The 26991-nt window shown below is 50.1% G+C and overlaps 1 protein-coding gene across 4 annotated transcripts in view; it reads right to left on the bottom strand.

Moving 5' to 3' along the window:
- The window catches only part of TPCN1 (two pore segment channel 1), a 77037-nt gene that overhangs the window by 48808 nt on the left and 1238 nt on the right, over positions 1-26991 (bottom strand). For 2 of the 4 annotated variants that reach the window (XM_063712256.1, XM_024256418.3), the window contains exon 2: positions 22736-22972. The exons of 1 other annotated variant lie outside the window; for it this stretch is intronic. In XM_063712256.1, coding sequence (XP_063568326.1) covers positions 22736-22847 — 112 coding nt within the window. In that variant the 5' untranslated portion in view covers positions 22848-22972. Of the gene's footprint in view, positions 1-22735; positions 22973-24327; positions 24421-26991 lie in introns of all 4 variants that reach the window. One more of the 4 variants, XM_024256416.3, reaches the window with a different exon arrangement.

Below are 26991 nucleotides of genomic sequence, written 5' to 3'. Positions count from 1 at the left end.
GTGGATACCATCAGTATCCCCATTTCAGAAGAGGGGTGATGGGACAGAAGCACAGAGATTGGTCAGCTTGCCCGGGGTCTCCCACATTTAGAAAGTGACGGAGCTGGAGAATAAATGAGGACTGTGCTTGGAACCACTAACTGTGGGCGGTGTTATTCCACATGGTCTGCACAGTCCATGAATGGTGTGCCATGGTCAGGGATGAGAACCATCCAGGAACCAGAGCCAGCGTGTAGAGGCCATCACCGCAGGTGGCACTGTGCGGCACTTCCTTTTCCTAGTACTTCGTTTTTGTTGTGTTTTATGGAAGTAGAGGTCCTCTGCTGCAGAGTATGGGAAGCGCTGCTGCGTAGCTCTCCTGCGTGAATTGTAGGCACTTTCTGCTGCCTTCTTAGAAGCAACGACTGTCAGGTCAGCAGCAGATCCTAGAGACCACCTAATTCATTGCCCAGCTTTTAGAGATGGGGAAACTGAGGGCAGGGAACGTACTGGTATAGGGCCAACTGGTTACAGCGCCAGGTCTAGCATCCAGGCTTCCTGGCTCCCCATCCAGAGCTTTCCTTCATACAATCATCTGCCACTCATCTCTCACTAGAGAAATGTAGGGGGTGGCTCCCCTGACGCACTGTCTGCCGTGGGGTACACTGGCCACTGTCTCTTCTGATGGACAGCACACAGCTGTAAGACAGGCTTAGCATCTATGACCCAAATCAAAGAGAACACGTGGCCGGTTCTCGCACAGAAGGTCCCTCCATTGGCCAGGGCTCTTGGGATGCACTCTTACAGGCCACAAGTGACTGGGGGCAGGAGAAGGCCCTGGGGTGACTGAGACCACATTTTCCTGGCCATACTGGTGCTGAATGGAACAGCTGCACCAACAGAGAATCCTGGGGCAGGAGGGGCCTCAGGAATAAGGAGGCTCCTCCCCTCCCACAATCAGCTGAAAGGCCCACAAATAGGTGCTACACCTGGCCCATAAGACCTCGCTCTCACCAGCTCCCCTGCCACACTGTGGCCCAAACCAGCTCTCCCCTGGACCAGCACAATCCCTTCTCTGTCTCCCTACTCTCTGTTTACCCTCTGTGGCCTATTCTTGACACCAGTCAGAGAAATCCTCTATCATGTGTGTGCGTGTGTGTGTTTTTAGGTAAACTTTTTTGTTTAATATAACAATAATCCTTAAGAACACTAAGCCAAATGGTATCACTCCTCTGCCCCAAATGTGCCCCAGCCTCCCTTGATCAGAGGGTGTCGTGGAACCTGAACCACAACCTCTCCAAGTCACCTTGTCCCGCCTGCCCCTCGCTTCCGCCATGCTAACCTCCTTGTTGTTCTGAAACGTGCCTGGAACACTCTGCCTTGGGGCCTCTGCCTCCCCGATCTTTGGGGGCTTTCTCACACCTTCCAGTTTCCATAAACATTTTATCAGAGGCTACCCTTGGCCTCCCCTACAAGGTGAGACCACATCACTACGTCCCCTCAAAGAGCTGAGGCTTCCTCCTGGGGCTGTCACCACCTGACAGGGTATCTGTTTATTCGTGGGCCTGTTTCCCCGCCTGGAATGTCAGCTCCAAGAGGGCAGGGACTTTTGTTTTGGTCACTGTGGTGTTGCCAGGCCCCAGAACAGCATTGGATACAATGTGTAAGTGGTCAGCAAACATGTCTGAACTGAAGTGAAATAGGTCTTGCTAGCCCTGAAGATTCAACACACCCCCGTGGGGCATTTAAGGACGGCCAGGGCCTGGAGGGTGGAGAGCAAGGAGCCATCCGTGGGGCCTGGCAGGCCTCAGGCAAGAGGGCGGGCTCCACCCGGGGTGCAGTGGGCAGCGCCAAAGGGTGTTAGGAAGGGGTGTGACGTGGTAAGTTTGTATTTGTAAAAACCTTTCTTTTAAGGATCTGCGCAAGAGGGGCTGTTTTGTGTAAGAGTAATTCAGGGTAGAACCTTGAAAGGGAAAGGGGAGAATAAGACTCAAGAGCTAAGGTGAAAGAACAGCGAATTCTCCCCCTCCCAGGGTAGACTTTGTTCTGTGCTTCTAACCACTCAACCGGAGAAAACAGGACTTGGCGTGCTCATGTGGTCCCAAAAGGCAAAGCACGATCGCTCATTTCTCCACACGGAGAGAGGGATGGAAGGCCTGGGGTGACACTGGCCACTCAGGGACTTTTCAAGAAAGCCACAGGTGATCGCAAAGGGCCTCCTTCACACCAAGGCACGAGCGACTGGGGTACATATTTAGGGATTAAAGAAAGGGTGCAAATGGAAGGCAAGGAGCCACAGTTCCATTCTGTTCCTTTTGTACGTGGCCTTCACACAGCAGTGCAGCTGTGCCAGCCAAGACCAGGGCACGGCAGGGGCCAGGTAGGGCTCGGCCACCTTGTGGAGTGCTAATCCCCTGCCCTGTCTGCTGTCTAAACCTCTTCTCCACTTAAGAGGTCACAGAAGTGGCAGGAGAGGCAATGGAAATGCTCCCACCCCGAGGGCTACGTTGTTCCCACAGAAGGCATGCTCGAAGGCTCGGCAGCTTTCTGAGCAGGACATTTCAGGCCCAGAAAGCAGGCAGGCAGGGGGCAGAAGGGGCAGATCAAAGGGGACAGGGCTGACAGCCAAGTCCTGATGAGTCAGGGTGTGAGCCTGTGAGTGCAGACGGAGTGGCATCTGGGAGAATGAGCCCCTGCCTGCTGGGGAACCAATCCCGGCAGGCCCAGCTTTCTCGAAATGAATACCCTCCGCGTGGGAAGTAAGAGGGTGTGCAGGGGCCCCCAGCTGCCCTGAGACAACAGCACTGTGTGTGAAGCTAGAGGACAGTCTGCCCCACTGAAGCCCATCGTGCCCACTGGGTTCACTCCAGGACCTCTACCTGGGCAGCCTCAAATGCCAACAGTTGTTTGCACCCACCTGCTCTAGTGGCCTGGTGCCTTGCTCTGACCTCCTACTGCCCACAGACCCTGGGCAGAACCTCCAGGTCAACGATTGGCACTCGCATCTTTGGAGTACTAGGCACAGAAAGCACAGGAAGCGTCCTAGCCAATAAAGCGACCGGGCAGGCTCACCCCGTATCACCCCAGTCCAGCCCCTTCCTCTGTGTGCCGGGGCCGGCCCTCTACAACTGGTGCTCATTACAGACCACGGAAGAAGCAACACCTTTGGCTTCTGACCTTGGCACTGTTCTTGCCCAGAGCAGAATGGGTTCCTCCAGGCCAGCGAGAAAGGCAGGGACTGGGGCACGCCACAAGGGCCCAGCTTGAGAAGACAGGACAACCTCACCACCGGGCTGTCAGGGAGCTGGCCCTCCACTGCCTCCTCCAGAAAGCTGGCAGCTAGCCCTTGCCTCTGCATGTTTACCTTTCCTGGGAGGCAACCAGGTCGGACATGGGAGGGAGGGAGGGAGATGAGCTGAAGCGTGGGCAGGCGGGCAGGATTTGCAGTCTTGCTGGCTCCCGCAGCCAGCAAACTCCACACGCAGGTTTCAGAAAGGACCAGAGAAGGCTGACCAGGAACACTCTTGGTAACCAGGAAGACTGTATTCTGCATCTCTGTTCTGGGCCTCTGGGGAAAGTTCCACGAAGGGAAACATTTTGTCCTGCCCTTCTGGTGCCCTGGGCAGACAGCTCTCTTGGGAAAACCAGACCAAGAGGACAGGCACAGCCTTTCAGGCCCACAGACTTTGGCTACTAAACATTTATGTGGCACCAGCCCCTTAACTTCCCTCCCTGAATCCTGGCAATCAGCCCGGAGGAGAGAACGTAAAACCACTCAGAGGAGGGGAAGGAGTGGAAAGAAACAGCTGAACTGACAGGCATGAGAATACAAAACAACAACGCAAAGTCTGACTCAAAGCAGGAGAGATATCCCGGTGCAGAGGACAGGCGGACAAACCAGAATGACTTGTTTGCACACACTCCCCCATGCTGATGTCACAGGGCCCAGACGCTCCCGCGAAACAGCTGGCTGCTTTGCACGCCACATCGGAAATGACCCTGCGGGGAATCCAAGGTTTCTGTTTGCTGGAGCACAGCATGCAGCAGCGTCCTGGTGGTGCCGGCTAAATAGAAACAGTTTCCATATGCCAGCCATAAAGATGCACTGGGGAGGAGCAGGAAAGAGTGGGCAGGAGGGGAAGGCTTCCACGACCCACCCCCCACCCAGCAGGCGCAGGGGGCAGCACGGCTGCGTAAACCACTGGGGCCTTTCTTTGGTGCCTGGGCCAGAGATTGCTTTGGATAAAAGGGCCCCTCCTGGGAGGAAGCTCTGATCAGAAAAAGCAGAGAATGACTGTTCTCAGGAAGGGTGATACTGAGGGGCCTACCCCTTTTCTAACCTCTCTCCTTTTTATTTTCTTTCTTTCTTTTTTTGGAGACACGGTCTCACTCTGTTGCCCAGGCTGGAGTGCAGCGGTGCGATCATGGCTCACTGCAGCCTTTATCTCCTGGGTTCAAGCAATCCTCCCACCTCAGCCTCCCAAGTAGCTGGGACTACAGGCATGCATTGCCATGTCCTGCTAATTTTTTGTATTTTTTTTATAGAGACAGGGTTTCATCACCATGTTCCCCAGTCTGGTCTTGAACTCCTGGGCTCAAGTCATCCACCCAGCTCAGCCTCCCAAAGTGTTGGGATTACAGGCACGAGCCACTGTGCCCAGCCTCATTCTCATTTTCTTAAACAGACACAACCTCACACATTCTCAAATGCACACATACACACACCCTCGCACATCCTCTGCGAGACGAAACGGAAGCCTGGACACCCAAGTTCACTCCAGCTATGCCTCCTCCCCTCCCCACAGTTCACGATCTTAATCCCCAGAGCCTCAGTTTCTTCATCCAAAAACTGGGACCGGTGCCAACCGTGCTCCGGGCATCTCAGAAACAAATGCGAATACCCACAAAGCACTCGGAGCCCTCCGGAAACCAGCGCCTACCAGAATGACAACGAGCAACCACCCCGCCGCTTGCCAGTTGTCACTGAGAGCCCCACACCATGGGAAAGAGCTCAAAGAAGAGAGGAAAATAAACTAGAGTGACACTGATGAGTTTTCCAGGCACAGCGTCGCCACCATGCTTCTGTGCCGGCTGGCTCTTCAAAGGCCCCCAGATAAAAATCTAGCATGAGATGCTACGCCGAAAGAAAGCAAAATGCACATCCCCCTGCTCAGGTCTTCTCTTTCTGATAATTGGTTACAAGATGGTGTGGAAGGTGGACCCGCATTATCGACACACGTTAGTAAAGGCTCCAAACCCAAGCAGAGCCCTGGGCAAATGTACCGACCTCCAGAAAGGCAAGAACTGGCACAGAGCCCTCCCAGTTGAATTGCTGGCCTCCAGCCCAAAATCTGTCCTGCCAAAGGCTTAAGCCAAAGGAGGAAAGGGAAAAAGAAAGGCTCAATGGGGCAGTACCACAGGTCAAGCCCTGTTCTAGAGGGAGGGACTCTGGTGTGAAAGTGGTCAGGATAACGCCCTGTGTCTCCTCCAACTCTGTTTCCGGCCACCTGACAGGGACCTAAGTGGCCAAGTCCAGAGGGATTCACTGTCATCCATGAGGCCAGGCCCAGGGAGCCTGGAACTGGCAGGGGATGTGGCAAGGAAGCGGAGAGCAGTGCTATAAACAGGGTGTGAAAGACATGGAAAGGCAGGAGGGGTGCAGATCAGAAACAGGCTCTTGGGAGTTAGGGGACAGAGGAGAATGTAGGCAGGGAGAGGGGCTGGGAAATGAGCACATCAAAATCATCGGGGGCAGTGACTGCAGTCTGAAATGCCCACTTCCTAACTGTTCACATGAGGAACACACAGCAGACATCCTAAGGTTGCAAACATTGCCTTGAGAACATCTTTCTAATCTTTTTTTATTTTTTATTTTTATTATTATTATTTTTTTTTTTGAGATGGAGTCTCACTCTTGTTGCTCAGGCTGGAGCGCAGTGGCACAATCTCGGCTCACTGCAACCACCGCCTTTCAAATTCAAGTGATTCTCCTGCCTCAGCCTCCTGAGTAGCTGGGATTATAGGCGCCCACCACCACACCCAGCTAATTTTTTGTGTTTTTAGTAGAGACGGGGTTTCATCATGTTGGCCAGGCTGGTCTCGAAATCCTGACCTCAGGTGATCCACCCACCTTGGCCTCCCAAAGTGCTGGGATTATAGGGATGAGCCATGCTTTCCCATGGAGTGGGATTACAGGCATGAGTCTGTGCCTGGCCTCTAGTCTTAATAAATCACATGGTAATTTGGGGGAGAAAAAGGGAGGATGTAGTATATATATATATTTTTTGAGACAGCGTCCCGCTCTGTCGTCCAGGCTAGAGTGCAATGGCACGATCTCGGCTCACTGCAACCTCCATCTCCCAGGTTCAAGTGATTCTTGTGCCTCAGTCTCCCGAATAGCTGGGAATACAGGCGCCCGCCATCAGGCCCGGCTAATTTTTGTATTTTTAGTAGAGATGGGGTTTCACCATGTTGGCCAGGCTGGTCTTGAACTCCTGACATCAAGTGATCCCACCTCAGCCTCCCAAAATGCTGGGATTACAGGTGTGAGGCACCGCACCCGGCCAGATGTAGTTTTAAAAGACTGACCACCTATATGCAAACACATATGGTTTAATTTGAGGAGACATTTATTCAGCACTTACTGTATACCAGGCATTGTGCTAGGTGTTGGATTAGAAAAGGTGAAACCATGGCCCTCGCCCTCACGGAACTCTCCATCAGTAGGTGATGAAGGATCATGACTCTGGTGCACTGAGATCTAAAACGGGCTGGGATGACAAGGGCCCTCCATGGGGGCTGGTGGCCAATGGCAGGGAGGAACTCAGGGGGATGCCAGGGCTGGCATTTCAAGGATGAGGGATGAGGAGGTATTCACAGGGTGGATGGGGATGGGGTGAGTGGCACATTCCAGAAACAAGGATGGTCATTCAGAGAGCACAGAGACTTGAACAGCAGGGCACGTCTGGGAAACTGCAGAGGGTTCTGCAATTCTGAAGCTTAAAGTGCCAGAGACCAGTGACCAGGATGACGCAGTGGGCAAAGGTAACAGCCACGACTCACACTCAGTACTTACCACACACCAGACATGGTCGTAAGGGCTTTACGTTAATTAATTCTTCTAAGTGTACAAAGGCCCTACAAACAAGACTTGATTATTATCACCAGTTTACAGAGGGGGAAACTAAGGCCCAGAGAAGCTGAGTGACTTGCCCAAGGTCACAGAGGGAGGAAACGATGGGCAGCCAAGCCTTCACCTTTCCCTCCACTGTTTCCGCAAGGCTGGGGGTGTAGGCCAGGCGGAAAGCCATGCTGAGGGCCTGGACTTCAGCCACTGGGGACTAACAGTGTGGAGCAACCTGACCAAGTGTGCTACTTGGAAAGACACAGCCAAGGAGGTCAGTCCTGGCTAACTCCCTAACCCATCTGCAAACATTCTGCATGGGCAAAACCGCAAGTTCCTTTTCCCAGCGCAGCCATGGCCAGCTCGTGTTCATGAGGCAGATTAAATTGCCAGGGGCCGCCATGGTCATTTTTATTGTCTAATCCTCCTTCCTGAGATGGAGAACTGTGTCTTGTCCCTACAGCATGCCCCATGGTTTGCCAGATGTCCACGGGTAATTTCTTGGTGAGGCAGGACATGACTTCTTCTTTAGTCCATGAATTTCAAGACCCAACTTGGAATTGTACTTCCTGCTCTCATGCCACTGGGTTTATTATGAAACAAAGAGCTTTCCCTGCCACTGCTCACTCACTCACAAAGTATTTATTGAGTACCCATCATGTGTAAAGTGTTTCAGATGCTTTAAAAAACATTTGTAAAGGCCCTATGCTTCCTGCTGTCTCATACACACACACACACACACACACACACACGCGCAGAGGCATGCAAACGCCACTGTTTACCCAGTGAAGAGTACAGCACCTGTGCGAACATCTGTTCCATATTCACTTGGAAGCATCTGAAATGCTAATTGCGAAACACCCAGGGACAGGGAAGGGAGCCGGAGAAGAGCAAATGGAGATTAAAGGCATTTTTCACTGTGCACGGGTGCGCTCTGGTTCCCCTGCAAGAGGACAGCAGAAAGCCAGTGCTCGGAAGAACAAGTTTGGCTTGAGACTCAAGCTGCATGACGGCTACTGATGTGTCAGCTGATGGCATCCACTCAGCACAGATCAAAGGTCCTCTCTAGTCCTTAACCAGAAACACCTGGGGGCTGGCTGGACCCGGCTTCCATGAACAGTGGCCACGCCCCAGCACCTGGATCTGCTGCTGCTGCTGCAGGCGGCTTTGTTCAGAAGAAGAGCAACAAGGGGTGAGGCGGCCATGAAGCAAGCACGGGCACCTTGGGGAAGTGACAGCTGGGGGACAGCTACATCCCACAGGCAGCTTGATGGCCTAGGCCTGCCACTTCTCCAGGGCCCTGAATTCCTATGCAGTCAATGGCCAGGCACTGCTTTCAGCCTTCCCTTCCTTTTGCTTCAGTTTCCCTTTCTGTTGGTGGGGAAGGCAGCCCAAAAGGAGCATTGTGAATAAAGGAAAATACAATGGAAATCAAGAAGCCACCCTAAAGAATGAGCAGGAGTGGCCAGGAGTGGTGGCTCATGCCTGTTATCCCAGCACTTTGGGAGGCTGAAGTGGGCGGATCACCTGAGGTCAGAAGTTCAAGACCAGCCTGGCCAACATGGTGAAACCCCATCTCTACAAAAATACAAAAATTAGCCAGGCATGATGGTGGATGCCTGTAATCCCAGCTACTCGGGAAGCTGAGGCAGGAGAATCACTTGAACCTGGGAAGCCGAGGTTGCAGTGAGCCGAAATTGTGCCTCTGCATTCCAGCCTGGGTGAGAGTGAGACACTATCTCCAAAAAAAAAGAAAAAAAAAAAAGGAATGAGCAGGAGATTGAGCTGCTTGATTTTTAATTCTCCCTGCAACACAACAGGAATGGTACTCAAGGAAGTTAACTACTGTCCCTCAACTGCTACAACACTTAAGAAAATGCAGACTACCAACTCACATCCCTTAAGAGGAACCGGAAGAATGTGAGAACGGAGGAAAGGTTCACATCCTCAATGAAGAAAGTCCTTCAATTACCTACTCATGGGCTGAGACTCTGACTGTAGACATCATATACTGATTTTACGGATGAAGAAACTGCAACTTAAGAAAAAACGAGCTTAGCTCCTCATTCAAGGATGTTCAGCTATCAAGAGACGATGCCAGAAATTCAACCCCATCCTTTGCAGACTGAGCAACACTCAGAAAATGTTCAACCGTTGTAGACACCAGCAGGTACCATCACTCCTCAACAGACACACATTCATCACAGCCTAAGAATCTTCCAAGCCACCTCCATTTCTAGACTTCTGTGTCCCCATATACTCTGGATGGTGTCTGGTCTCCAAGAGGAAATAGCAAAAAACAACATGCAACAAAATCAAATGGGCCAACTAGGCTGGAGGCTGAGTGGACTTTAGCACTCATAAAATCTGCGCCCTGTTGAAGCTACCAGACTGGCTCTAGGTAGCTAGAGTAAAAACTGCAATTCCAAACAACCAGGCAGGCCAGCCGAGTGTGAACAGCTGAGCCCGCAAGAAGAGAGGCCCCTCGAGAGTCACAGACAGAAGACATCACGCTTGTCGACGACCACCCACAAGTGAAAGGCAGCGCAGCCGGCAGCTTGGAGCAGCTCCAAGCCATTAGCCAGCACTAAGCACAGGTTGCTCTGCCCAAGCTGGTTTTCAGTAAGCGCTGAAAGAATTAGGAAAAAATAATAATAAAATCCCAATCTAACAAAAAGAGAGATAAAAAAGAGAGACAGGCAGTCTACAAATGGTAGGGCGGCGACGGGGAAGCTCAGATGGAAGGAAGGTTGGGATTGAGCACCCGGGGCTAATATGGCTATTACAGGACATGTGTGGGCTCCTGGGGAGTTCGAAGCTGGAAGCAGAGACCCAAACATCCAAAAAGTAGGCTGTTCCTAGGGGCAGCAACGCCATGCCCTGCTGGGCTACTTCTGATCTGATCACATGTGAATGAGTCTCCTTGTCATCCCCCAGTGGCTCCAGGGGCTGATTTAGCTGTGACAGTCACCTGGGACCCTGGATGTTTTTGGAAACCGGTGACTCACTCCCAGATATGCAACTTCTATTATGTCTATTATTGTGCCCAGAGTATGTGTGGAAGAGACATGGTCCCTGCCTTTGCAAAACTTGTTCTACCAGGAAGAGGCACAGCTGTGTAAAACATCAGCATCTAAAACAACAGCCAGTAACACCCAGGCATTACACTGGGTTAGGCCTCCACCTTCCCGGCCTGCGCTGCCCAGTCATCTCAAACAGGCATCAGGGAGACACAAGAAAGAAACTGGCAAACGAGGTAAGCCCTAGCTGGGGGGAGCAGGATTCACAAAACCCTGCTTGATGCTGGATGAACAGAATGGGTATTATTCATACTATGAAAGGATTCTTTGCCAAACTTAGCCCTCCCACCTATATTTTACTTTGAAATATATATGTATATATGTATTTCTAGAGACAGGGTCTTACTCTTTGCCCAGGCTGGAGTGCAGTAGTGTGATCATGGCTCACTGCAGCCTCAGACTCCTGGGCTCAAGCAATCCTCATGCCTCAGCCTCTCAAGGAGCTGAGACTACAGGTGTGCACCACCACACCTGGCTAATTTTTTTTAACTTCTTTTTAGAGATGGGGTCTCACTATGTTGTCCAAGCTGGTCTCGAATTCCTGGCCTCAAGCGATCCTCTTGCCTTGGTCTCCCAAAGTGCTAAGATTACAGGGTGAACCACTGCGCCTGGCTCCCACCCGTATTTTAAATTACCTAATTCATCAAAACGCCATTTTCTCACAATCCATCATGGCACAAAGCAAACTCTGATTCAATCATCAAATCGATTATATCCCGGTGCTGGGGAGCGAGTGGGTCTCTGTGCAGTGAAGAGCAGAGAAAGAGGTGTAAACAGCATACCTCGAGAATAAGAGGCTGTGGAAACACAACCACTATCCTCAAGGGTTAGGGAACGCTCTCAAGGCCTTCAGCTAAATAAACAGGAAGGGCCAGGTGTGGTGGCTCACGCCTGTAATCTCAGCACTTTGGGAGGCCGAGGCAGGTGGATAGCAAGAGATAGCAAGAATGGCTCTGGGGAAGACTTGGTCATTTAAGGTAGCAAAAAGGACACTCTAATACACAGCTACCGGATTGCCGCCAGGCCAAGGAGCAGGGGTCACACCCACGTGGCACTCACAGGACATATCTGCAAGTCTAGATATCTGCAAGTCTTCCAAATGCTGCTGAAGCAGGAAGCCACCAAAACCAGGAGGTTCCCCGAACCCCTAAATCATGTTTTTTAAGGAAAAAAAAAAGTGGCACTGCTGCTGCAGTAACATGATGCTCTCTGCTTGCTTCTACAGCTAAAATATGTGGGCAAAGAGATCAGAATATATTTAATAATTTGTCATCCAAATACCCAAGCTGTATTCCAAGATGCCAATTCCTCAATACCGGAAGTGTGGCTATGAGGATAGGTTTCTCTACTAAGTGGGAAAGGCAGAACATCAGGGCTTTATCGTGAAGGAGGATGATAAAATGAGAGGTAGGCTGCCGTCTGAACAGACTAAGAACTTCCTGATCAACCCTAGAAGGGTTGTTCAGGGGACTGTGTCAGTGCACTGGAACAAAGCAGGAACTTATCTGCCGGAAACAGAAGCCACACTTTTTTTATTCAGGAGAGTGGCCCTGGAACTTCAACGTACTTTCTGATCCTAAGAGCTGGGTGTGGTGGGATTAGGGAGGGCAAAGTGGGAGATATGTGGCAGGGCTGGGCACAGTCAAACATCTTCCTCCCATCAGCTCTGCTTTTCTTTCACTAGCTGCTTCCTCCATGCCCAATACCGCTGGGATGTTTCTCATCAAAGAGCACCCTCCTGGGCCAGACCCCAGGCCAGGTGAGCCTATGAAAGTCCTCATCTGTTCAGCATTGTCCAGATGCTTCCTGAGTGCCTTTTAAGAAGTAGGGACTGGCCAGGCATGGTGGCTCACGCCTGTAATCCCAGCACCTTGGGAGGCCGAGGTGGGCAGATCACTTGAGGTCAGGAGTTTGAGACCAGCCTGGCCAATGCAGTGAAACCCCGTCTCTACTAAAAATACAAAAAAATTAACAGGGTGTGGTGGTGCACACCTGTAATCCCAGCTACTGGGGAGGCTGGGGCACTAGAATTGCTTGAACTCGGAAGGCGGAGGTTGCAGTGAGCCGAGACTGTGCCACTGCACTGCAGCCTAGGCAACAGAGCAAGACTCTGACTCAAGAAAAAAAAAAAAAAAAAAGAAGTAGGAACTGAGCTACTGAGCTGAGCTTCCGGGACCTGGGGAAGTTCAGTGACTGGTCAGGGAGACAGACACAGAGAGAAAAATGCCAAATCTGGCTCCTACTACTGCAGAATAGCCTGGCAGTTTCCTCTCCATCCACCTCTCAATCTCCAGAGGGAAAAGTAACCCCTATTCAGGGCTGCCCCACCCCAGGGTTTCTAAGCTCAGGGCTTATCAAGGTGGCTAGAGACAGCATCCCAAGCTGGCAAGATGTCAGCAGGAAGATGCTCTGTCATCACGTACTTTCTGGCCCAAACACATTTAGCAGCTCCCATGCCCAACTCAACCAGGTCCAAACTCCTGCCATCAGCATTTTAGGCACTCCATAAAACAGATATGCCTGCTCTGACCCCTGACCCTAATTATAATGGCTGACATCCACCCAATGCTCATTCTGTATAAGCCAGGCACTGTGCTAGTTGTGTGAGGCATGCTATCTTGTATAAACCTCAGAACAGTCCTAAAAGGTAATACTAATATTAGTGTCATTTTACGGATGAGGAAATCAAAGCTTAGAGAGGTTACATCATCTGCCCAAAGTCCCAGCAGGAGAAGGCAGGGCTGGATTCAAACTCAGTGGGTCTGACCCCAGAGTGCATGTAACCACACCCAAATCCAATCTGCCCCCAGCAAGCTAGTCTCTGGGCCCGTCCAGGGTGTGAGTCTCAGAAGAGTTCCTACTTTTTTTTTTTTCTTTTTCAGACAGGGTCTTGCTCTGTCACCCATGCAGGCTGGAGTGCAGTGGCAATCTCGACTCACCACAACCCCCCTCCTTACTTCAGCCTATGCCATTTCCCCTCCCTGGGATGTTCGGTCCCTCTCCCCAGCACCCCAAACTCCCATCTCTTCCTAAGTCACACCTGTCCATAGTTGATCTTCTGCTACTCCCCTGGCTGAGCTGCGTGGTCTTCAGCCAAAGGGCTGTATCGTCAGAATTCAACCAGGGGCTACAAACTCAAATGCCTACAGGCACCAGGCAGGTAACAAACATGGGGTGCCGGGGAGTGGCAGACTCAGATGCCAAGCTGTATGTGCATAGCAACTGCTTGGTTATGCAGCCTCTTAAAACACAGTTCAGGCAAACCACAGCAGGCACCCCGTGTCCCTGGGCCACCTCCACACTGCCTGGTCTTGCCATCATTGCCAACTGCTCTTGCCAGGGCAGCATGAATGAATGTTCAGACACTCCCCTGAAAAACAATGGTCATTCCCCTGCTTAAAGTGCCCGGGGTTTTCCGCCACCCCAGGATGAAGGTCCAGCTCCTCTTCAGTATGGCTCTAGGAGTGCAGGCAAGGAGACCCTCAAGATTTGGATCCAACCTTTCTCCCCAACCCTCTGACTCAGATGCCACCCACTCCAGCACATGTATACCTTTCCTCCCCTGTTCCTTTCTTCTGGGAGAGTCTTTCACTTCCTGTTCATCTCCTTAGACACTCAGCACACTCAAGCTTAATCCGATCTCTAAAGCCAATCTGGACGCTACCCCAACCCCTCACCAAGAGGAAGCACGCCATCTCCTCCTGCCCGCATCTTCCACCTTCTTGGGAAGCCATGCCAACCTCCCCTAAACCCTTCTAGAGTTATACACCACAAAAGCAGCATGTTCTATACTCATCTCACTGCCAACCAGACCAAGCTGCAACTAAACTTGACGCACTTCTTCTAACTTTCAGGGCAGCTGTTCTAAGTCCTAAATGTGCGGCCATTTTAATAACTCGACTTAGTTTTTCAGTTGACAAGAAAGTGACGATTTAAGGAAAAAAGATGACCAGCTATTAAACCACTGTTTTTTTTCTTTTTTTTTTTTAAACCACTACTTTTAAAAAAACTTCTAATGCTCACTTGAATCTTTATTACACATTTCAAAGTCAAAGCCAACGACAATAAAAAAAGGTCACAGCCCAAATCAAATCACTTTTAAAAAAGGTGGCGGTCTAAAGTTGCATAGGATGAAGATAAGAAGGAAGAATGTAGAATGAGCACTCCATAGACTCATGTGAACCATAACAAAGAAGAAAAGAGTCACCAGGAAAGAATGATGCAGCATTTCCGGAAAGATGCGCCCACCTGTTCTGGCTTCAAATCTCCCTTTGCCTGGCCTGGCTTGACACCTCCACCCTCCAGCCCCAGCTTTGATCCCAAAGCCAAATGAAATCTGGTCTTTCTTTGGGCAAAGCATTTAGTGGCAAAGAGGAGACTGCCTGACCTGTTCTGATTCCCACTGGAAGCCACTGGAAGAGGAAGATAGCCTCAGGGGCCATGGAGAGTTTGTTGTTGGTTTTGTACTCTTTTCCTTAATTTGAAGTAGTCTGCTCTGAACAGAAAACAAAGGGTGAATCGGTATGTTCTATGTCAGAGAGAGCAGGGGCAGCCTACTGACCAGATTTCACTCGGCTGGCTACATTGAAGACATATATGAATTGGTTGCCACTATTTGCAAATCAAAAGACTTTTGATTAAAAATATAGGTTCTAATTTCTTTTGAAAAACTGGCAAATGTGCTAGCAATCAGCCTGTGATCCTACACGACACTGATTAGCCAGAGTAAGTCACAGTTGTCCCTTCAGAGAGTGCACACTGATCCCAGCAAGCCCCTGGCCCGGCAGGCCCCAGGGCGGCCCAGCTCTCAAATTTTATGCTATGATCTTATACCTCCTCTGAGCCAGAGCCTCATGACTGGGGCAGGGAAAGAACTGCACTTTTTACAAGGAGATAAATATCTCCAACAAAAAGCAAACAAGGCGTAAAGGGTACCCGGTACAAAAGGCAACACAAGCACCAATGGTCCCAATTTGGTTATCCAGCTCAGTCCAGAGACTTCTACCAGGCAAGTCCCGATACGGGGTCACCTGCCACTGGGAGTCAACAACCTCAGAGGGTCACTGCCCTCAGCAAGCCCACCTGGCCTTGGGAGTCTAACCTCATGCCCTGCTCCAAATTGCTCCTCTTCATCCTTCCTTTCCCAGGTCCAAATCTTGGCTCCTGAGAACTCCCACTTTCCGCCCAAATTTTCTTGTTCTAACCGCCATGATGGAAAAAGTAGCCAAATGTCTCTATGCAGAGGAAGAATCAGGGAAAGGTGTGCACGGGGGAAAAGCCTAGTTTCCGCAGATGGTGAGAGCGTAGCTGTCCTTTGTGGTCTGGTGTTCACTTGCCCTGTCTCAGAGCTTCTCTGGGATGCTCCAACACAGCTTCACTACGAAACACCATCAGTGGTGCTATTTTTACAATATGAAAGGGAGCTCCAGGTATGGAACTCCATTTAGAATAATTGCCTTGGAGGAAATAAAAGTTTAATTTAAAAAAAGGATAAAGATAGAAACCAACTTCCTTTTGGGAAAGAAAGAAATTCAGCCTAAAATGCTACCTCTTCCACAGAGCTCTACCTCACGGAGGGGGGCATACTAGGTAAGAGACTGGTTCTGGAGTCAGTAGACATGGGTTCAAAGGAAGTCAAAGTGGCTTTGTGACCTTGGATAAGTTTCAACCTCTGAGAGCCTCCGTTTCCTCTTCTCTAAGATGATATTGAAAGTAACAGCCTCCCAAATCTGCTGGGAGGGAGGACCAAATGATAGACAGCAGCACAAAAATGCTTTGGATACCGCCTGACACACGGCAAGGGCTCAACACCCACAGGCCATGATTATGACTGCACATACCCTGACCCAGGCACATCCTCTCCCCAGGCATACCTGACAGCGGGGAGAAGGGTGACAGTCAGAGGATGTCCGAACCAGAGGATTCACTCTAGCCAAGGGCAAGAATGGAGAGGCAGCCACCGGGGGCTCCTGGAGCAGGAAGGCGGTGTGGGGTCTGTCTCAAGACTGACGTCACTCCAGGTTTGTTCCTGGGCTACCTTGCTGTCATTTGAAACCTCCCCGCAGAGGGCACTGCAACCAGATGCCCCCAGCGGCACACTGCTGTGAGCCATCCAAGCCCTCCCATATTGCCTCCCCGATGGGGAAGCTGAGAAGTTCACAGTTCTGGCTCATGAAGCGCTCTCAGAGCAAACGTGAACTCAGCCCTCCCCCAGGCGAGTGGGGAGGAGCGCAGCAGGTGCTCCAGCCCGCACCCAGCTGCCACGACTGCCATTTAGAGCGGCAGCGTCTTGTGTGCGGGGAAAGACGGACGGGAAGAGATGGCATCTCATGGCAGGGGGCCTGAGGCAACAGACAGGATCCCCCCCATGAAGACGTGGAGGGCTGAGGAAGTGAAAGCTCCAAGGCTCGGCTGCAAGGCTCCCGCCCAGCATGCTGGATGCTTACTCATTTTAATTGGCACCACTGCTGGTCTGGTGACACCCAACGCTCTGCCTTGGTGAGGCCCTGAAAAAGCCAGGGGAATGACTCCAGCGGAGCCAAATGCCCAAGCTCGGTGGGAGCCTGTGAAAATCTAATTGCTGCTTGGTCTCCAGCTGCTACACGGAGGCGTCCCAGCTCGGCAGGGGCCACCTGCTGTGCCAGGAGTGAGGCAAGAAGGATCTGAATCGTGGCCTGGGTTCAGGACCTCTGCTCATGGAGGATATTCCAAGGAAGCCCAGTTTCTGCCATGATAAAAACGCCTATGACCGGCTGAGCACTGACCATGTGATCACACACATGATCTCAGTCAATCCCCCGCAATGACTCTACTGGTGGATGCCATCATGGTCACATTCTACAGATGAGCAGGCTGAGGCTTGGAGGAGCTAAGCACTATACTCAGCTCAACCACTCCACTCACCATGGTATCACAAGTGACAAAAGCTGTGCAAGCCCCTTGGGCTTCTTCACTCTTTGGCAAGTATGCTGGGGCCATCTGGTCAGAGGCAGAGCCACGGCACAGACATCAGTGATGAAGCGCATGCCTCAGGGTGGATTATCCTCTGGTGCCAGCCGGCGAGGATCTCTCCCAACTCCTCCTGGCTACGGCAGCCCTGAGGCCAACAGCTCTGGCCCACCTTGACTGAGCCTGGTGCCAACTCGCCCTGGCTGCATGAAGACCCTGAAAAGGGGACCAGGGTGCCACATGGGGGCCCCTGCCAGGGGGCAGGGATCCTCCACATTGCTGAGGCTGCACTGTGTCCTAGGGAACTCCCGATGGTGTGCCAGGCATCAGCGTGAAGGAGGGAGAGGGCAGCTCTCTGCGCTGTGACCTTGGGCCTTAGCTGCAGGACCTGTCACCTGAAAACCATGAACAACCCGGCACCAAAGCAGAGACCGAGCATCCTGCTCAGACCTCAGCCAGCCCCCGCGAGCCCAATCCTTCCTTCACTCAGAAAATGCACATGGTCCTGCCCATCTTAGGCAGCGGCTGGCTTTAAAGGCAGGGAGAAGGCAGAGCTGAGTGTGACCAGAGTTGTTACCCTGGGAAATTCCTTGGACTGCCCACTACATTCAGACTCGTCCTGATTCCCTGAATGCAGTGGGTGAGACCACCGCCTGCCACGCGGTGTGGACTGTGGTCTGTCTCTACACCGCTCTAACAGCGGCCCCGCTGACTGTTTTCAAGGTTATTCCTAGTTTCCAGGCTTTAAATACCTCTGCTCATACCTGCCTCCTTTATCAACCTGACACCATGCTGCCTGTGAGTCATTCATTAGCACTGCAGCAGCCGCGCTTAGAGCCCAAAGATGTCTGAGTCTTGGATTAAATCCACAATTGCCCATATAAGGAGAAAAACCCAAACCCTCCAGTTTCCTGCAGGGATAAGGCCCTCACATAGGGTTAAAGGTCACAGGCAGCACAGCCAGATTCCTCGGCCCCTGCCTCTGAAGAAGGGGTAGGAGTGTGATGGCCTGAACTGTGTCCCCGTCAAATTCACAGGCTGAAGTCCTAACCCCCAGTAGCTCAGAATGTGACTGTCTTTGGAGAAAGGGCCTTTAAAGGTGATTAAGGTAAAACAAGGTCATATGGATGAGCCCTAGTCCAATAGGACTGGTGTCCTTATCTGAAAAGGACAGACACACAGACTCAGGGACAATCACGTGGGGACACAGCAAGAAGGCAACCATTTGCGAGCCAAGGAAAGAGGCTTCGCAAGAAACCAAACCTGCTGACACCTTGGTCTTGGACTTCCAGCCTCCAGACCTGTGAGAAATTAGATTTCTGTCATTTAAGCCACCAGTCCATGGTGTTTTGTTAGGGGTGCCCAAGCAGACATGGAGCGTGGAGGTACAGTGCTGAGAAGGCCTCAGCGGCTGCTGGGCCAAAACAAAGGCCAGGCTTGATGGTGACTTAGCCTTAGAAAGCTTGCTTCGTTCCCAGTAGCCCATGCTCATGTCGCTGCCAACTCCGCAGATGGCCTGCATCTGCATTCTGCCAACTCCTTAGTACTTCAAAGGTTTACAGCAACCAAAGACAAAGATCAATGATGGCAGCCACCAGGACACTCAGCTGTGCTGAGAGCAATGGGACTCAAAGCAATGGTGAGGAGAGGCGGCAGGAGGGAGGCTGCCCACCTCTAACTCGGGCCCTTACGCTGCCACTCCCATGAGCCGCAAGGCCCCAGAAATCCAAGTACATTGATTCTGACCACTATTTGTTGAGTACCTGCATATTGTGGGGATTGAGCTATGTGATACAAAGATAAATGGATGGGCCAGGCATGGTGGCTCATGCCTGTAATCCCAGCACTTCGGGAGGCCAAGGCGGGTTGATCACTCGAGGTCAGGAATTTGAGACCAGCCTGGCTAACATGGTGAAAGAATGTGACTGTCTTTGGAGAAAGGGCCTTTAAAGGTGACTAAGGTAAAACAAGGTCATATGGATGAGCCCTAATCCAATAGGACTGGTGTCCTTATCAGAAGAGGACAGACACACAGACTCAGGGACAATCACGCGGGGACACAGCAAGAAGGTAACCATTTGGGAGCCAAGGAAAGAGGCTCTACTGAAAATACAAAAATTTGCTGGGCGTGGTGACACATGCCTGTAGTCTCAGCTGCTGAGGTGGGAGGATCACTTGAACCTGGGAGGTGGAGGTTGCAGTGAGCTGAGATGGTGCCACTGCACTCCAGCCTGGGCGACAGAGTGATACTCCATCTCAAAAAAAAAAAAAAAAAAAGATGAATGGATATCAGGGCCTAGTAGGTGATCAGATGGTTAAACATGTAATTACCCCACCATAATCTACTTGTAATAATGGAAGCCTAATCAAGATACCGAAGCAGAAAAGGGTAGTGAGTAATTAGCTCTGTCAGGAAGGGGAAGTTCAGTGAAGGCTTCAAAGAGATGGTGTTATCAGCAGGATTTTCAAGACAGAACTGGAGGCCATGAGCAAACAAGGGGCTGAGAAAGGGATTCTAGATCGACTTGCCAGCAAGGTGGAAAGGTTTAAGAATGCACAGGGAATTCACCGAACTAAATGCAGTATGGTGCTGTGGACTGAGGCAGGAAATGGGACTGGTCAAGCAAGAAGGCACTAGAACACGCAAGGCTTTGTCTGCCAGCTGAAGAGCTTGCCCTCCCCAACCCCCGCAGAGGGATGGGAAAGTCCCAGGAAGCTTTAAAACAAGGAAACAACCAGGTTGGGCTTGTGTTTTACATGGACTGCTCAGGGCTGGGTGCGGTGGCTCACGCCTATAATCCTAGCACTTTGGGAGGCGGAGACAGGTGGATCACTTGAGGTCAGGAGTTCGAGACCAGCCTGGCCAACATGGTAAAACCCCCGTCTCCACTAAAAATACAAAAAAAATTAGCCAGGTGTAGTGGCTCACGCCTGTAATCTCAGCTACTTGGGAGGCTGAGGCAGGAGAATTGCTTGAACACGGGAGGCGGAGGTTGCAGTGAGCCGAGATTGTGCCACTGCACTCCAGCCTGGGTAGCAGAATGAGACTCTGTCTCAAAAAAAAGGACTGAAGGACTGCTCCTCAGACAGCAGAGACAGGGGACGCTGGGGTAGAAGGTCAAGGCCAAAATCCAAGCATGAAATATCAAAGGCCTACTATGCTAAGGCAGAGCAGGCCTCCTCTGAAATCTCTTGTTTACTTGCACAGGTCCTACCCTTCTTCCCAGAAAGGCTTGGTGAATTACACCAACAAGTCATTGAGGTTTTAAAAAATGACCCAGTAAGAAGCTGAGAGAAGAAACTAAGATACTAATGTGCTGTGCAGGAAAAACAATGTCCCTGGACCCCAGCAGTTAGTTATACATTTCTTTATTCTTGAGAAACAAACCAAAGCAAGCCACTGACTTTGCCAAGATAAAAGCAGCCTTGCTAGTGGCCTAGCCAAGGAGAGTCTTATTGTGTCTCTGGCCTATTTCCTATTCATCAAGGTTCAAAGCCTGATCTTGACACAGGACTGGGTTGCTCTCTTGCCCCTCTCATCCCACAGGAAAGCTGGACACCCCACCATCAGATCGGGCACTTTGGAGGGACTTAAAAGTGACACTCACGATGACAGCCAGGATTCCCATTTAGAATCTTGAGCCTGGCTATTTCCAGACACAAGCCACACCCTTAGTAGGCCAACCACCCTCCCTCACTAGGCAACATTCCTCTCTAAAGCTGAAACTGAGCCACAATCACTTTCATCCCTTTCCCCAAAGCACCTTCCACTGTGGTGTGGGAGGAAAGATAAGACATGCTTTACTGCTTACTAGCTGTGTGACCTTGGACAAGTCACTTAACCTCTCTGAGCCTGTCTCCTCCTCTGTAAAATACAGATAATAATAACAACCCTATATTGAGGTTATATGAGGAGATAATATAAATGCTAAAGGCCTGTACTCACCTTTTATTTTTTTGAGACAGGGTCTTACTCTGTTGCCCAGGCTGGAGTGCAGTGGTGCAGTCATAGCCCACTGCAATCTTCCTGGGCTCAAGCGATCCTCCCACCTCAGCCTCCTGAGTAGCTGAGACTACAGGCATGCACCACCATACCCGGCTAAGTTTTTAATTTTTTTGTACAGCCAAGGTCTCGCTATGTTGCCCAGGTTGGTCTTGAACTCAAAGTCACTGGGCTCAAGTGATCTTCCTGCCTTGGCCTCCCAAAGTGCTGTGATTAAAGGTGGGGGCCACCACGCCTGGCCTGTGCTCACATTTGTTAAGGGTGATGAAGAAAAAAGGAGAGGGAGGAGCAGCTGAAGAAGTAAAAGAAGGAAGAGGAGAAGGGGAAGGAATTCTGGAGTCAGACGATGCTGGGTTCAAATCTCTGCTCAACCATTTCCTGGCTGTGTGACTTCAGACAAGTTACTTGACCTCTCTGACCCATAGTTTCCTCCTCTGTAAATAGGGATAATACTGCCTAGCCTTGCAAAGGGATTTCAGAAACAAAACAGATAGTCTGAAATCAGAGCCACTGCTTTCTCATCCCTGAGTGGCACTTGGGGAAATATCAGGTTTATGTTCGAATCCTCCTGGGCAATCCAGCTCTGCCACCCTAGATGAGGGTGAACACAGTGAAGCAAAGAGAGGCCTGTTTCTAGGCAGCCAGGGCTCCCCACCACACTCACATCTCTGGAAACACTGCTCTCCTTCATCAGTTCCCAGGGGAGGCCACCAAACTCCCTGCAACTCAACTGAATTCTCCCTGGACAAAGGAGATGGGAGAGCCTGGCTCGTCTCTCCTTGGCCCCAAACATCTCTGCCCTGGCTGGGGAGCACCGGGAGATGGTGGAACATCCATTTGCTAAGCAGACCCTAAAGCACTGCTTCCCGATGTCTTAGGACCCTCCAGAAAAGGCGAGTTATTTTAAGCCTCTCCTGAGCCCAAGGCCTGAGCAACTGAAACAAATGGCTTCGGGATGAGAACCAGAAAGGTTTTCAAGGCCTCTCATTCTGCCAGAAACACACTTAAAATTTAAAAAATTTAAACCTCCTTGCTGCACTTGGGTTCACTTTGTGCTAGGCTTTGGTTCAGAGGAAGACAAAGCAAAACCCCAAGCCCTCAAATCAATGGATCATGACAAAACACTCGCCCTCTTCCCCACTGTCCTGGGCAAGGAGGGACTGAGATGTAGCAAAGAGACGCGGGCAGTGCTGCTTTCCTGCCAACAGTTTCAGATGGGGACAGACGGAGGCTGGTGTTGAAATCTGTTTCTTTTTTTAAACAAGGAATGGGGCAGGGAAGGCAGCCAAAGCAGGTTGGCCTGAGGTCCCCGCCAAGCATCCACAGGCAGGCCAAGGTACCTCAGGTGCAAGGCAGGCAGTGGAAAAGGGAATGAGGGCACGAAGAGTGGCAGCTAGGCCCCCATAAACACTGCCAAGCTGGGGGTGTGGAAGGAGAAACACACAGCCTCCCAGGAGTAGTTTCTGTATCAGAACTTGGGGCTCAAACGTGGGGCCAGGCAACAAGTTACACACCCCTACTATCAGACCACAAAGTGCTTATCACCTCTCAGCCTCTGAAACAGTAAAGCTGGGGTCCCCCCAGCCCACCCCACCATCTTACTTTTGCTAGGTAGCTCTTCTTGGCCCAGGCCGTTGGAGGGAGCCAGTGGGGCACTGCCACCCTCGTCCAAGGTCAGGATGAGCGGCACATCATCATCCAAACTCACAGCCATGTTCTCTTCTCCTGTGGCCCTCAGGATGTGATATCCAGGGCTTGAAATAGTCTCTGGTTTGAGCTCCCTTTCAAAGCCACTGGGCCAGGGATGCTGCTCAGAAACTCCTCCATTAGAGGCATCTTCTAGGGTTTGGGAATTAAAAAAACAAAAGATAATTATTAAAATACAGCCATGACTGATGAATCTATTCTGAAATTAGATAGTGGTGATGGTTGCACAACCTCGTGAATAAAAACCACTCAAGTATACTCTTTAAAATGGTGAACTAGGGCCAGGCGCAGTGGCTCACACCTATAATCCCAGCACTTTGGGAGGCCAAGGTGGGTGGGTCACTTCAGCCAGGAGTTCAAGACCAGCCTGGCCAACTTAGCAAAACCACATCTCTACTAAAAATACAGAAAATTAGCTGGGCTTGGTGGCGGGTGCCTGTAATCCCAGGTACTCCGGTAACTGAGGCATGAGAATTGCTTAAACCCGGGAGGTGGAGGCTGCAGTGAGCAGAGATCATGCCACTGCACTCCAGCTTAAGTGACAGAGATCCTGTCTCAAAATAAATAATAAAATGGTAAATTATAACTCAATTTTTAAAAAAATTGGCCAGTGGGGTGGCTCACATCTGTAACTCCAGCATTTTGGAAGGCTGTGGTGGGAAGATCAATTGAGGCCAGGAATTTGAGACCAGCCTGGGCAATATAGCAAGACCTTGTCTCTATAAAAAATTAAAAAAAAAAAAGCCGGTTGGGTAAGCATACACACAGAAAAAAATAAAATAAATATTTAACATACAAAAATAAATAAATAAACAAAATTAGCTGGGCAGGTGACATGCACCTGTAGTCCCAGCTACTCAGGAGGCTCACTTGAGCCCAGGAGTTCAAGGCTACAGTGAGCTATGATTGTACCACTGCACTCTGGCTTGGGCAACAGAGTGAAACCCTGTCTCTTAAAAAATAAAAGAATTACGCCGGACACGGTGGCCGACACCTGTAATCCCAGCACTTTGGGAGGCCGAGGCGGGCGGATCATGAGGTCAGGAGTTCGAGACCAGTCTGGCCAACATGGTGAAAACCCGTCTCTACTAAAAATACAAAAATTAGCTGGGCGGGGTGGCACGTGCCTGTAATCCCAGCTACTCAGGAAGCTGAGGCAGGAGAATCGCTTGAACCCGGAAGGCAGAGGTCACAGTGAGCCAAGATTGAGCCATCCAGCCTGGGTGACAGGGAGAGACTCTGTCTCAAAAAAATAAAATAAAGATAAATAAATAAATAAAATAGAATAAAAGCATTATTACAGTATAATAGCATTAAAATACGGAGGGAGGGAACCCTGCAAGAACAAATACTGAAAAGTTAAGGGTAATTCTGTCTGGAGAGTGAGATTAGGGCTAATCTGTTCTACCTCCACTTCTCTTTACATTTATTTGTAAGTTTTGTAAAGACTTTAAAGAAAAAAATAGGCTGGGCACAGTGGCTCCCACCTGTAATCTCAGCGCTTTGGGAGGTCAAGGTGGGAGAACTGCTTGAGCCTAGCAGTTCAAGACCAGCCTGGGCAATGTAGCAAGACTCCATCTCTACAAAATAAAAAATTTTAAATTAGCTGGGTATGATGGCATATGCCTGTAGGCCTAGCTACTTGAGAGGCTGAGGTGGCGGAAACACTTGATCCCAGGAGTTGGAGGTTATAGTGAGCTATGATCACACCACTGCAGTCCAGCCTGGACAACAGAGTGAGACCCTGTCTCTAAAAAATAAAGTAAAATAAAAGGCTGGGTGCAGTGGCTTACAACTGTAATCCCAGCACTTTGGGAGGCAGAGATGGGTGGATCACTTGAGCTCAGGAGTTCAAGACCAGCCTGGCCAAAATGAAGAAACCCCGCCTCTATTAAAGATACAAAAATTAGCTGGGTGTGGTGGCTTGCGCCTGTAATCCCAGCTACTCTGTAGGCTGAGGCAGGAGAATCACTTGAATCCGGGTGGCAGAGGTTGCAGTGAGCCGAGATGGTGCCACTGCACTGCAGCCTGGGCGACACAGCCAGATTTCACCTCAAATAAATAAATTAATTTAATTTAATTAAATGACAAAAAAAACCATTAAAATAATAGTTAATATTCGGCCGGGCGCGGTGGCTCATGCCTGTAATCCCAGCACTTTGGGAGGCCAAGGTGGGCGGATCACGAGGTCAGGAGATCAATACCATCCTGGCTAACATTGTGAAACCCCGTCTCTACTAAAAATACAAAAAATTAGCCAGGCGTGGTGGCGGGCGCCTGTAGTCCCAGCTGCTCAGGAGGCTGAGGCAGGAGAAAGGCGTGAACCCGGGAGGCGGAGCTTGCAGTGAGCTGAGATAGCGCCACTGCACTCCAGCCTGGGCGACAGAGCGAGACTTGTCTCAAAAAAATAATAATAATAATAGGTAGTACTCAATGAGTGCTTACTATGTATGAGGGACCCTACTAGCACTTCATAAGTAAAAGTTAACTGAAAGTTCTTAATAGCCCCATGAGATAGGCAGGCTTATTATCCCCCCATTACGGGATGGGGGTGGTGGATACTTCAGGCACAGAGAGATTACGTATCCTGCCCAAGGACCCACAGCTAAAAAAAAAAGCCAAGCTTTCAGCTCTACGGTGTGACTCCAAACCTGTATTCCCAGCCATTACACTACAATTCCTCGAAGTCTGGGCCATGTATTTAGGCAGCACGTAGCTTCAATCACCAATATATACTTGCCCATATATACAGATTTAAAATACATCTTTCACTCCAGCTTTACCATGCAGCCTCTCAGCAACAGTTAGAAACATACTTCCAAAATGTATGATTTTTATATCATTTTCATATAGGAGTTGTTCTCTTAGATTTAGGTGTCCGAGGAAGGGGAAAAGAGTATTTTTTTTTAACTGAGGAGTATTTTTTAATACAGTACAAATGCTCATCCTTAACTCCCAATTTAAAACACTCAGAGCAGCCGGGTGTGGTGGCTCATGCCTGTAATCCCAACATTTTGAGGCCAAGGCAGGTGGATCGCTTGAGGTCAGGAGTTTGAGACCAGCCTGGCCAACATGGCAAAACCTGGTCTCTACTAAAAATACAAAAACTAGCCAGGTGTGGTGGTGCATGCCTGTAATCCCAGCTACTGGGGAGCCTGAGGCAGGACAATCACTTGAACCCAGGAGGCAGAGGTTGCAGTGAGCTGAGATCATGCCACTACACTCTAGCCTGGGCGACAGAGTGAGACTCCATCTCAAAAAATAAATAAACTAAAAATTTAAAAATAACTAAATAAGTAAAACACTCCGAGCTAGCCTGTTACAGCTCCTATTTATGCACATTCCCGTTTCCGCTGAGAAGGACCAAAAAAAAAAAGACTCAGCAGATCTGACTGCAGACCTTTGAACTTGCAAACAGCAGCAGGTTCCTTCCTCAAGCTGTGGGCTCTGGGCTCAACCCACTTTGCCTCCCAACTGACCTAGTCAATGGCAGCTGAGCAACTGACTTCTTCCTCGAATCATTGGAACAACTCCAAGCAAATCCTTGTGCATCCACAGGGAATGGTACAACGTTTTGAAACAAGGCAGCGAAAGTAAACACCGTTCTACTTGCTGCTAAGCCCATAGCTCTCTGTCCAGCACACTTCCTGTGAGATTTTTTTTTTTTAAGTTTCCTCCAGATCTGGGGATTTATTTTGCTTTTAAATCTCAGCAGTGGTGAGGCAGAAGAGGAAATCCCAAACGAGACACTACTATTTGGCAGTCTTAAGAATTATGGTTGTATTGTCGTTTTGGTTTAACTTTTTACCACAGATATTTTCAAACATTCTCAAAAGTGCAGAGAATATATACGTGAACTTCCTTTTATCCATTACTCAGCTTTGACAATTATCTCCCATGTTTACTTTGAAGGCAGGAGAATTTATTAACTTAACTCACAGAGAAGAGGTTTCTTAATGTTACCATTATCATAATGGCTAGTGGTTTCTATGTTTTAACTCACGGCTGTCCAACCTTTTGGCTTCCCTGGGCCACGCTGGAAGAACTGTCTCGGGCCACACATAAAATACACTAACATTAATGATGAGCTTAAAAAAAAAAGAGGCAGGGGGGTGGGTGGTTCATGCATAATTTTCATGATATCTGCCATC

The sequence above is a fragment of the Pongo abelii genome, chromosome 10, assembly GCF_028885655.2.
Source record: "Pongo abelii isolate AG06213 chromosome 10, NHGRI_mPonAbe1-v2.0_pri, whole genome shotgun sequence".
Classification (NCBI taxonomy): Eukaryota; Metazoa; Chordata; class Mammalia; order Primates; family Hominidae; genus Pongo; species Pongo abelii.
This window is presented reverse-complemented; position numbering and strand designations above follow the sequence as displayed.